The 12,707-nt window shown below is 45.9% G+C and overlaps 1 protein-coding gene and 1 long non-coding RNA gene across 2 annotated transcripts in view; one reads left to right on the top strand and one right to left on the bottom strand.

The window, feature by feature from the left end:
* Nucleotides 1–12,707, top strand: part of LOC136382571 (uncharacterized) — a 420,231-nt gene that overhangs the window by 284,073 nt on the left and 123,451 nt on the right. The gene's annotated exons all lie outside the window — the stretch shown is intronic.
* The window catches only part of SCN11A (sodium voltage-gated channel alpha subunit 11), a 138,763-nt gene that overhangs the window by 48,655 nt on the left and 77,401 nt on the right, over nt 1–12,707 (bottom strand). The window contains exons 10-14 of the mRNA XM_066351988.1: nt 8,623–8,764; nt 7,708–7,905; nt 6,694–6,867; nt 2,111–2,240; nt 922–1,160 (exon numbers count right to left, since the gene is read on the bottom strand). Of these exons, the coding sequence (XP_066208085.1) occupies nt 922–1,160; nt 2,111–2,240; nt 6,694–6,867; nt 7,708–7,905; nt 8,623–8,764 (883 nt within the window). The remainder of the gene's footprint in view (nt 1–921; nt 1,161–2,110; nt 2,241–6,693; nt 6,868–7,707; nt 7,906–8,622; nt 8,765–12,707) is intronic.

Genomic DNA, 12,707 nt, shown 5'->3' with positions numbered 1-12,707 from the left:
AGACTAGCTCCATCCAATGAGAAAGATGCCGAAGCAGGCTCAGGTCTGAAACCCTGCTCCCACCCCGCCCCACCAGCCCCGACACGCCTTCCCAGAGAGCAAACCTCCCACACCTGCCAGACCCTGACTCATCTTTCCAGGGGAATAACACCTAGCAATGGCAATCACATTATTGTTTGACAAACGATGTCATCAGTATCATCAGGGACCATGGTACTCATTACTATGGGCCTATGGATATGTTTTCTTAATTATTTAACCCAAATAGTTGACATGTTAAGATATCTACTTGCGCCTGACCAGGCGGTAGCACAGTGGATAGAGCGTCGGACTGGGATGCAGAAGGACCCAGGTTCTAGACCCTGAGGTTGCCAGTTTGAGTGCGGGCTCATCTGGTTTGAGCAAAAAAAAAAAAAAAAAAAAAAAAGCTCACCAGCTTGGACCTAAGGTTGCTGACTCAAGCAAGGGGTTACTCGGTCTGCTGAAGGCCCGTGGTCAAGGCACATATAAGAAAGCAATCAATGAACAACTAAGGAGTCCCAACGAAAACTGATGATTGATGCTTCTCATCTCTCTCCGTTCCTGTCTGTCTGTCCCTATCTATCCCTCTCTCTGACTCTCTCTCTGTCCCTGTAAAAAAATAAAAAATAAATAAAAAGATATCTACTTGCTTCTGGGCTACCACTGGATGACTCTTTAGTGACTAAAAAGTCACTTTAACATGCTAGAGGGCCCACAGAGGACCCACGGGACACTACTGAACTGGGTAAACACAGAACCCTAAAAGTCATCTTTCCCTTTACTCCGCTTAAGGTGACTAAAGAGCTAGGTTAGGTTGGGCCACTCACAAAATGTTTAGACTTTAAAAGAGAGAATTCAAAGTTTGAATTATGTTTTACACTTTAAAAAGCCTGAAGTTACCAAATTTCCTGTAGTCAACATCGACTCAAAATCTTTGTTCATATTGTGATGCTCCATGGCCAAAAAGACAGTGTTGATGATGATGCAGACGGTGATGGCCAGCTCAGTGAAGGGGTCGGTCATCACGGTCCTCAGGGCCTTCTTAAAGCACAGCCACCGCGGGCTACAGTCCCAGATGAGGTACTTGGATGCCAGGTTTTCCCCACATGGGAAGCAAGGCTCCTGGGATTTTTCTTGTTCTGGAGGAGGAGAATGAGAGAGCAGGTGAGGAGTTGTCTCTGAACCAGCCTGGCTGCTCCGTGCCTGAGTGCACTCCTTCCCCCCTCTTTCCTAGGGTCTCTGTGACAGCACGTGATCAGCTAACAAGGACACTGACTGGTGTAGCCAGAAAGGTTTTCCACATGCAACTTCCTGTGGATAGTCAAGTACATCAAGTCTTTATACTTATATTGTGAACCCACAAGAGACAGACACAAGCCCACGTTATGCTCACTCAAGGCAGACCATGCTGACAGCTGTAACAGCAGCACAGGAGCTATCAGGGTTCAGAGACAGGAGAGGAGATAGACAGGAGCACCTGTTTGCTCAGGTCCCAGAGCAGCTGCACCTCTGGTTTCCCTGGCACTGTTTCGGGGACTCACGCAAGCCAAGGGAGGTGATACAGTAGGCGCAGAAGTGCTAAGTGGTCCATTTGATGCTCTCCTTGCAGAAAATGGAGTCCTGCCCTTCAATACAAACCCTTTTAGTTGGGTCCCTGTCATCTGTTGTTTACCAGGTCTGTCATATGGATCCAGCCTGTCTATACAGGTCTTCTATCATCCGGACCAGATTCCTAACCCTAACTTCAATGACAGCTGCCACCTACTGGAAACGTCTATGTCCACTGTTCTGGGCTAACTATCACTGTTACTAAGACCTCCTGTGACTGCCTGGCCGACGCAGGAGGTTCCGTCTGTGCTCTTGGTCCTTTCTAGCTGGTTCTCATACTACCCATGTGCCGGCTCAGGGTAGGCCTGCTGGGAAAACCCACTTCTCCAACCCACTGTGCTTACAGTCTCCAAGAAGGCACGAGAAATCACTCTTTGCAAGAAGTACAGGGGGCTGCAGAGAGCTTCTGGGGGCTGACGAGCGGGAGAGCGGAAGGACGTCACGGCGATTAGGCTCCCCCGGGCTGGGAGGTAGAACGTACCCTGCATGGTGATGGTGAGGATGCTGACCGCGCTCAGCGCCCTCTGCCTTTGAAAGGGGTCTCCGTGCTCTTCACAGAAGTCCACCGACAGGTTCTGGGACAGTCGTTTGGTTTGCTCTAGGAGCTGTGGCTGTAAAAGAGGACATGGTGGACCTTGTCATGGAAGCTGCCTCTCCCCGAAACCTCACAGACTCCTGAGTTTCAGCGCCACATACAGCAAAGATGTTCAATATTTTATAATGGGTGGACTCATTTCAATATCATGGCATGACAAATGTTCACTTTTCTTATTTCATAGTTAATAAGTAGGAGAAAAATGGTTTGATCACTCATAATTGTTCTGTGTGAACATTTCTAGAAGCCTACCTACAGAAAATGTTATTTGTGATTTATTCATTGTCAACAAAAAGCAAACAAAACTTAACAGAAACTAATGTGCGAGGATTCAGGGTAAGAAAGCAAACAGAGACTATGATTTGGAAACACTGTTTGCAAGGGGCAGGTAAATTTAGAGAGGTGCCGTGGGGCCAGAGAGTGAAGTGCCCTGAATGGCAGCCTAAATAGGTTGTGAAACAGTTAGTAACTGAAAAGAACAGTCAAAATGAGTGTCACAAAACCTATGTACTAAACCTCAAGCACTTTCTCAGGTTATGCTTTACCTAAACCCTAAACTCTCTGGCAGTTAAAAGACATAAACCTTCAGCTATCCAGGAAATTTGAGAAACAATGACTAATTTCCCAAAAGTTCTGACCAACCAGAGCTCCAGAGGGAACTATCCCTTTGTGATAAGCTATTCGAAAGGCAACCTGTAATCTTTCTATAGCTCTTTCCCGTTCTAATTAAAGGGAACAGACACTTTATATTAGGTGTTTGGGTCTTTGGGGAACAAGGAGAAACTTTCAAAATATTAAGTGTTTGTAGTCTCTTCAATATGCTGTGGTCCGACAGCAAAGAAGCCTCTAAACACTGTCCCTGCACCAGAGAGCCGCTCACAGCAGTGGACAGCTCCTTTTGCAAAGGCGCCTCCACTCCCTCCCCCCCACCCCCAGACATGCCCCTGCTGCCCGCTTCACCTCCCTGCTAGCCCAGGAAAGTGGCTCCAGCCATTACTCCCTTGGCCTGTGCCTTCAACATCTTCCCTGTTTCTGACTTCTCTCTCCACAACTCAAACATGTTTAAACATCTCCCACCTTAATGATAAGAATGGCGCTTTTTTCCGACTGCACATCCCCCATAACTTTACTTTGGCATATCCAATTGACTTCTATCTCTGCTTGGATGCCCCACAAGTACCTCAAAATTGACAGTCCAAAACTAAACTTGCCATCTTCAATATCCCCAGAACAAGTTCCTTTTCTGTCCCAGCAAATTCCCCCCCACAAGTCAACCAATAAAGCCACAAACTGGGCACCATCCCTACCTACCCTCTAGAGCAGGGGTCCCCAAACTACGGCCCGTGGGCCGCATGCGGCCCCCTGAGGCCATTTATCTGGCCCCCGCCGCACTTCCAGAAGAGGCACCTCTTTCATTGGTGGTCAGTGAGAGGAGCATAGTTCCCATTGAAATACTGGTCAGTTTGTTGATTTAAATTTACTTGTTCTTTATTTTAAATATTGTATTTGTTCCCGTTTTTTTTTTTTTTACTTTAAAATAAGATATGTGCAGTGTGCATAGGGATTTGTTCATAGTTTTTTTTATAGTCTGGCCCTCCAACCGTCTGAGGGACAGTGAACTGGCCCCCTGTGTAAAAAGTTTGGGGACCCCTGCTCTAGAGCTAATCAATTGCCAAGTTTTATCTTCTGGAGAGCACTGTAATCTGCTCATCTCTCTTCACCCCCCCTGGCCTAGCTACTCTCACCTCTTACTGGATTACTGCAACAACTTAATTGGTTGACTCTAGTCTTGCCCTCCACCAATCCTCACTCTTCAATGCAAAACTGGAAACTTGGTCATATCACTATTTTGCTTAAAACTTTTCAATGTTACTTAACCGCCTGACCAGGCAGTGGTGCAGTGGATATAGAGCATCGACCTGGGATGTGGAGGACCTAGGTTCAAAACCCTGAGGTCACCGGCTTTGAGCGCAGGCTCACCAGCTTGAGTATGGGATCAAATACATGACCCCATGGTCACTGGCTTGAGCCAAGGTCGCTGGCTTGAGCAAGGGGTCACTGGCTTGGCGGGAGCTCCCAGTCAAGGCACAGATGAGAAAGTAATTAACAACTAAGGTGCCGCAACTATGATTTGATGCTTATCATCCCTCTCCCTTCCTGTCTGTCTGTCTTTCTGTCTCTCTAAAATAAATAAATAAATAAATTTTAAAAAATGCTGCTTAACCCCTTGCTGTCAGTGTAAAAAGGTGACCTGCTTAGCTTGGGTCCAAGGCCTCTGTGACGGCTCCCATCTTACTGCTACAGCCTCCTGTGACCCACCCCTTCAGCCTATCACACGTACACAGGCAAGTTTTCTACTGGGTCCCGTTCTCCTGCTTTCCTTTGCTTCTAAGCCTTTGCCTTTGCGCATGGTGTTCTACCTGTCATGTTCAATTCTTCCTTTGGCTTATTAATCCAGCTTTGCAGCTCTGATACTGCTTCCTCTGGGAACTTTTTCCTGATCTGCTCCTCCCTCGCCCTCACCAAGTCTGAGTTGGTTATCTGAAGTAGATGCTGTTATTGGCCTCATCCATATGTCCAGTGCTGGATTCAACCGGTTCACACTGGTTCAGCAGAACTGATACCGGATTTTTTGTTGAGTTTGGCAAACCAGTTGTCAAAATGGCACTTGTAATCAGGGTTCTCTCTAAGGTGGGCACCTGGGCAGCCACTCAATGTGGAAATCACAAATTTATATTTCTTACTCTATTAATGTTCATCTGCGCAAGAGCATATTATATATAAATGCCCGTAGTAATGTTCATTCCGTACGTAGGTGAAAAAAACTTGACAGAACTATGCTTGTAATATTTACTTATTCATTTCATAAAACTCATTATACCTTTGATGAAATATTACATTTTAATTCCTTTGCATTTATTACTTTGTAAAACATATAACATAAAGAGAAAAAGTGCTAAATAACCACAGGGTGACAAGCTGTCATTTGTTTTAGCTTTGTGTTATGCCCCAGATTCAAGAAGCAATATTGAAATATCTTAAATAACAGTTTTATTGTTTTTGTCAGGTATTATTTAATATTTTTTTATTAATATTTTAGAACTTTCTTATAATATAATCTAGTTTTGAATACCTCTTATATTGTTCTTATTTAAGTATTAAATGCATGAAATAATAAACTACCTTTCTGTATATTGTTTTCTTATACTTAGAAAGGTCATCAGAGCAGAGGACTGGTTGTTAAGCTATTTGAATCCCACCACTCCATATATCTTTGGGCCTCAGCTGAGGGCTTTCTCTGGTGACCCAAACTCCCCTTTGTCGCAAGTCAGAAATACAGGAAACTCACTGTCTCCGGACCCCAGCAGTCCTGAACCAATGATGGACCAAAGCTGGGGTATAAATACTCTAGCACCCCCTCCCCAGGGAGGTTAGACTCCACGTATCATATCGTCAGGGGCACCGGGCTTGAAAATGCACTTCCGCTGACCACCCTCTCGTCCACTGCCTCTCCTCCCCTCCGCCCTCCGGGCTCCCGGGGTCACTTTCTCGATACTCTGCCTGCACTCTAACGCCTCAGGGTTTGCTTGGGAGAGAACCTGACCACCCTCTCGTCCACTGCCTCTCCTCCCCTCCGCCCTCGGGCCTCCCGGGGTCACTTTCTCGATACTCGGCCTGCACTCTAACGGGCTCCCGGGGTCACTTTCTCGATACTCGGCCTGCACCCTAACGGGCTCCCGGGGTCGCTTTCTCGATACTCGGCCTGCACCCTAACGGGCTCCCGGGGTCGCTTTCTCGATACTCGGCCTGCACCCTAACGGGCTCCCGGGGTCGCTTTCTCGATACTCGGCCTGCACCCTAACGGGCTCCCGGGGTCGCTTTCTCGATACTCGGCCTGCACCCTAACGGGCTCCCGGGGTCACTTTCTCGATACTCGGCCTGCACCCTAACGGGCTCCCGGGGTCACTTTCTCGATACTCGGCCTGCACTCTAACGGGCTCCCGGGGTCACTTTCTCGATACTCGGCCTGCACTCTAACGGGCTCCCGGGGTCGCTTTCTCGATACTCGGCCTGCACCCTAACGGGCTCCCGGGGTCGCTTTCTCGATACTCTGCCTGCACTCTAACGCCTCAGGGTTTGCTTGGGAGAGAACGCTGCTCTCCCACAGCAATCACGTCAGTCATCACAGTGAAGAGCGACTGCCTCCTTTTTAGTGTGTCTTCGTGGTTATTAGCTGGTCTCATACATCTCAGGTATCTCCAGGGCCTACCCCAGAGCCAAGCAGATAGTAAACACAGTTTACACTTCAACCAGCTGCCTGTAAATAAATGGCTAACTGAATGGACACATGAGTGAAGAAAAGCATGTGCAAACGGATGAGTGAATAAGTGAGTAAAAGAATGAATGAATCCTTTCAATTAGAGTGACAACTTGACCTATCATTAATTCCTTGGCCAACACTTACTTACCTTTTTGGGGGAATCTTCGTCAGAATCCGATCCTCGAACCTGTTCTTTCCCAGACTCTCTGAAAAAGATGGACTTCCTTTTCTTATTACCAAACAGTTTTCTCTTCTTTGGGGAAAAAGATGATACTTCAAGGGAATTAAGCGAACTTCTGTCGATTCCCATGGCAATCAGAGCCTTAGAAAATGAACAAAAGCAATTGAACAGATTATACCTCCCTACATAAAATGCAAATGACCTTGACCTTCATGAACGTTCTCTCCTCTTTTCTGGTAGCACTGCACCGTGTGCACTGCTCATCACCTACTGGCTTTGCCGTATTTTGCTGGGCACATGTCCTATTTGCCCTCAGGGACTGCAGCCCTCGGAGGCAGGGTGGACTCTTTCATATCTCTGTATCACTGACCCTTAGCAGTGTCCAGTGTGTGCTGGGCACTCAATAAATGTTTGTGCCTGTGATGCACATATTAAGCACTACAATAGGCTTCCCCCTGACAAATCTCTGTGGAGGGTGAGGAGCAGAAAACATGGTTCCTTCTCTTAATATCTCAGAACTGAACTGGAAAAATGTAATGATACCAGGGAAACAATGAGAATGGTCTATATATGTGACAGAAATTTCAAGAAAAGAGAGATGATCATGGCTGTTGTCTCTAGAGTCACCATAATTGACTTAAATAGATGACACAAACAACCCCAAACTGCCACAAGAAAGCCTGGGGCAGAGCCTGACTATATATCTCCTCTAGCCAGCAACCTGGAATCTGTCCTAGAAAGCCCAGGTTTCAGAAGGTCAAAGAGGAACCACACCAAGGGTTCCCCGTTCCCAAGAGCCCCGCGCCTGAGCGTCTTAGTGAGAGAGCAGCAGAGCCCGTCTGCAAGAGGTTTAAGTTCTCAAAATAGCACCCGTAGGCAGAATGCTGCGACCAAGCCTCATAGAGCAGCCTAAACCTCAGGCCCCATGGCCTCTGGAGTCCCCTCAAGTAGAGCCCACTGTCTGACCCCATGAGCACCTACCTCCTTTTCCTCTTTTAGCAGCTGCTGGGCTTCCTGGAACATCTTCTCCTTGGCCTCCGTCTCAGCAGCTACGTTCCTGTTCTGTTCCTCATAAGCCATGGTGACGACAGCCAGGGTTAAGTTAATCAGGTAGAAAGAGCCCAGGAATATGACTACCACAAAGAAGAAGACTGAGAAGAGCCCCGAGGTGCGCAAAGTCTGCAAGGGAGAGAGCACACACTGGCATCGGAAGCCTCCTTCCACACGAGGTTGACATCATTCAAGGGAGAGAGCACACACTGGCATCGGAAGCCTCCTTCCACACGAGGTTGACATCATTCAAGGGAGAGAGCACACACTGGCATCGGAAGCCTCCTTCCACACGAGGTTGACATCATTCAAGGGAGAGAGCACACACTGGCATCGGAAGCCTCCTTCCACACGAGGTTGACATCATTTCAAGTCGAAACGGAACAGCACCAACTGGTCTACCCCAGCACTGGTTGGCTCAGCTGCTCACAGCAGCATCTATAGTCAACCAGGGGCTCCTGATGCCCTGTCTCTCTGGGAAGAGATGCCATCCATATGTCCCCATGGAAGACTCAGTGAATTTCCTATGATCTTCTCGAGAGTATTTGCATTTTGAAATTAATAAAGGAAGAGCGATAGCAACATTTCATGAAAACTGAAATGCTTAGTGGTAGAACTTTAGGCAAGAGGAAATCTAGAGAGGTGTCATATTTCTAGAAAGAGAAGTGTCTGTGCACTGTTCTCCCGTATATCATGTTTATACATTTTTGATGTTTCTAATAGAATCTCTAAAGCACAATGTAAGGATGAGGAATAAATGACAAAGGTGAAGAATAGATGTAGATTATAAATAAATGATAGATATATTGAGATATTGAGAGAGAAAGAATAAAAAAAGAAGATAACCTGTCGATAAAGCTTCTCCCAGGAATCTTGGGTCATAAGCCGGAACATGGCAAGAAAAGACCAACTGAAGTTGTCAAAATTTGTATAGCCATAGTCAGGATTACATTGGGTGCGCTTGCATTCGTAGTTGTGGGGACAGCCACTGGATATGGAAAAAAGGGAAAAGAAGGGGTAATATTCCCTAGATCCCAGCCCCACCCCCACAAGCACTGGTTCTTCTGAGGGCCACAGGCTCACACCCAAAAGTCCTGGGTGAAGAGAGAATGTGTCAAGTGGCCACAGCCTCCTACCTGCCAACCCTCCCAGCCTTAATGCGGGTATCCGTTGACTCTTTTCAAGTAGACTGATTAGGAAATTCATAATAGCAGTTTTTCATTAAAAAATTAAGTGCAATGACATAATGAACAATTAATAGTCAAAAGGGTATACAATAAATAGCAAGTCTCCCTCTCTCCCCAGACCCTCAGTGCTACTTCCTCGAGGCAACAGTTTACATTACCTTTGTAACTTTCTAGAAGTTTTCTATGACTATAGAAGCACATATATATCAATATACATCTTCCATAAGTACATAATGGAAGCAATCTTTAAACATGCTCTTGCACCTTGCTTTTTTCATGAAATGACATAGCTTGAAGATCTTCCCAAATCAGCATACAAGGAGAAATGTCATTTCTTTTCATGTCTTAGAGTCCTATGGTTTATCTAACTGCTCTGCCAATGGTGAATATTTGCATTTCAGTTGTTAATAGCATTTTGCTTTTACAAACATTTGGGTTTTACTCTACAAATAATGAATATCTTGTACACAGGTCTTTGCCTGTGTCACATACATTATGTGTATCTAAATGATATGCAAAGGGTATGCACTTTCTTAATTTTTAACAAATGTAGTATTTTAATCAAAGTAAAACGTGTGTGGTTTAAAAATCACATAGCACCTAAGATTTGCAAAGAATATCATGCCATATTTCTTCAATCATCATTTACACATCCTAAATTCAACTACTTTTAACCCTTTTATGTTCATACCTCTAAATACAATACTTATACTGATATTTATCCATTTTAGTCCTTGGTGATTAACTTCCACTATGGTAGTCAATCCCATTCCACTTTATAGAAAAATACTGTGGCCTGTGTCAATGGCTCTCCTGGGTCAAATATATTTTTTCTTGGCTCTTGTGTGTTGCTCTTTCCAAGTTTTATTCCTCATTATTCTGGAGCAAATCTTAAATAGCTTCTTAACAAGGCTGGGTGGTTTTGCATGTATGAGTATAACTTGAACTTCACAACTGATTGATAGTTTGGTCAGAAATAGAACTCTGAGTTGAAAATCATTTTTCCTTTTTTTTTTTCTTTAGATTTTATTTTATTGAGTTTTAAGAGAGGGGGGAGAGAGACAGTAGGGGGAGAGGCAGGAAGCACCAACTCAAAGTAATTGCTTCTTGTACGTGCCTTGACCAGGCAAGCCCAGGGTTTTAAATCAGCGACCTCAGTGTTCCAGGTCAACACTTTATCTACTGTGCCCACAGGTCAGGTGAAAATCATTTTTCCTTGAAAATATGGAGGCACAGCTCAGCTACTATCCTATGTTGCTGGTGGCAATTCTGATGCCATTTTGATTTTTGTTTCTCGTGGATGACCTTTTCCTCTTTGGTTTTAAGATCTTCTCCCCAAAAGATTCTGAAATGCCATGACGCTGCACTTGGCACTGTCCTTTGCCATCCGTCGTGCTGGGCACTTTATGGGACAGCGAGGGATTTGCATCTCAATCCCAGGGAAATTCTCTTATTTCTTTGCTAATTCTTCCCTTTGTTTTCTCTGTGCTCCACTAGAATTCCTACTTTGTCAAAAGTTAGAAGTTCTGGATTGAAATTTATTCTGATATTTTCTGTGTCTATCTTTTGTTGCTAAATTCCGGGTAATTTCCTCAACTTTATCTTTTAATTCTACTATTGATTCTTTGTAATCATATTGTAAAAAAAAAAAAAAAAAAAACTTTCTTTCTCTCTGTTTCTTTTTCAAAACAAGCTATTTTTGTTCTTATGTGTATACTATCCTTTAAAAGCTCACCGAGGACCCTATTTAAAATTTCAAAGGCCCCTTTGCTTCTCTGAATTCATGTTGTTTTATCCATGGTTCTTATGAACTGAATGTGGTGAAATCTTAACTCCCAATGTGATGGTATTACTTCGGCCTTTGGGAGGTAGTCACGTCACGAGGGGGAGCCCTTGTGAAAGAGCCCCCCAAGAGAGCTCTGTAGTCCTCCTCCCACCACGTGAGAACACAAAGAGGGTACGCCGTCTGCAACCCCGAAGACGACGTCCCTACAACCCGACTATGCTGGTGCTAATCCTAGACTTCCAGCCTCCAGACTGTGAGGAGTAAATTTCCGTTGTTTATAAGACCCCCAGTCTGTGGTATTTTGTTACAGCAGCCCAGACTGACTGAGACAACAGTCGCTTTTGCTTTTGCTCTATCTCAGCCTCCTTATGCCAAAGGCTTTCTTCAGTTACCGGGTTAGCCAGCGCTCCTCAGTCACATTCCATCCGTTTCAGACAAGCTGATCAGGCATTTGCTTGGTGGGCAGAGTGGCACTTGATGAGTGGCAGCTTAGCTTTAGGGGGACTGGGGAGGAGGACATCCCTTGTGCCCTCTTTCCCGTTAGACCTCAGTGAAGCTCTGTGAAGTCTCACTGCCCTGTCTTCAGGAGTCTGGTGAGGGCTGAGCCTAGTGCCACACTGGACTTCCCTCATTTCCTGGTCACCATGCAACATAGAATTCTTTCGTTCAGTCTCCCCTCTCTGCGTACGCCTTCCCGTCAACCTCGCTAGTGATCAGGTCTCTCCTCCGGTGTCCTCATTTCTGCAAAGGTGTCACCAGTCAGGCCGGAAACCAGAGAAACACCCGTAACAGTTTCTCTCCGCTGCACTTCCCACTACTACCCTACACAGACCTCCGCACGCACATATACACGCTCTGCACGCACATATACACACTCTGCACGCACGTATACACGCTCTGCACGCACGTATACACGCTCTGCACGCACAGATACACGCTCTGCACGCACATATACACACTCTGCACGCACATATACACGCTCTGCACGCACATATACACGCTCTGCACGCACATATACACGCTCTGCACGCACATATACACACTCTGCACGCACATATACACGCTCTGCACGCACATATACACACTCTGCACGCACAGATACACACTCACACTCCTCTTCAGTGCGCAAGGCCAGCTCATTCTGTTCTAAATGTCTCTGGAATTCGCTCATCCATATCTTTTCATCTTCACTGTGCAGCTTCGTGGCTCTCATCTGTGCTAACACAGCCTCCGAAGTGGCTGCCTTGTCTACTCTATCCATGAATTCTCCACATAGCAGCCAGAGTAACTTTTTAAAAAAAATCTAATCTGCTCAGATCGTGTTTCCTTTGTGATCAAGACCAAAATCCTTGGCACTGATGGGCTACCAGGTCTCGTATGGTTGGCTCCTGTCTCCCCTGCCCTCTGTGTAAAAGCTATTGGGCTTCTCACCCTCCCCAACATGTCCTCATGACCTGAGACCTTCACCCTTGCTGTTTCCACTGTCTTTTTCTCTATCTCCTCACTACCAGAACCTTCTCCTCACTACCAGAACCTCTGTCCATGCTTCAGAGCCACACTGTAGTCGCTGTCAGTCCTCAGGGAAGGATGCAGGGAGCAAAGACGGAAAGCCAGGCTGGGCACTGAACAAACCACCCCCCGCCTGGGTCTGTGACCCTGGGTCTGCCATCTCTTTGAAAACTGCTGTTATGATCAGTGTGGAAGCACGTATACTCAGAGTTGGTTTTCTATCAAACTCCTGAACTCTGAGGCTACACCCAGAGAACTGTGACTGTGACACAAGCTTAGAGCTGCTTCTGTGTGTCAGGGTGGCCTTTCCCACCTTGGGTTTTGCCTACAGTAACCATACCTGCCTTGTGTAGATGAGGAGTCAAAGAAGCATTGTATGTGACAGCTGTTGGGCCCCTGGATACCTACTGTGGGTGCAGTAAGTCTTGTCGAGGATCATTCTGTACAGC

Source organism: Saccopteryx leptura, chromosome 10, assembly GCF_036850995.1.
Source record: "Saccopteryx leptura isolate mSacLep1 chromosome 10, mSacLep1_pri_phased_curated, whole genome shotgun sequence".
Taxonomy (NCBI): Eukaryota; Metazoa; Chordata; class Mammalia; order Chiroptera; family Emballonuridae; genus Saccopteryx; species Saccopteryx leptura.
This window is presented reverse-complemented; position numbering and strand designations above follow the sequence as displayed.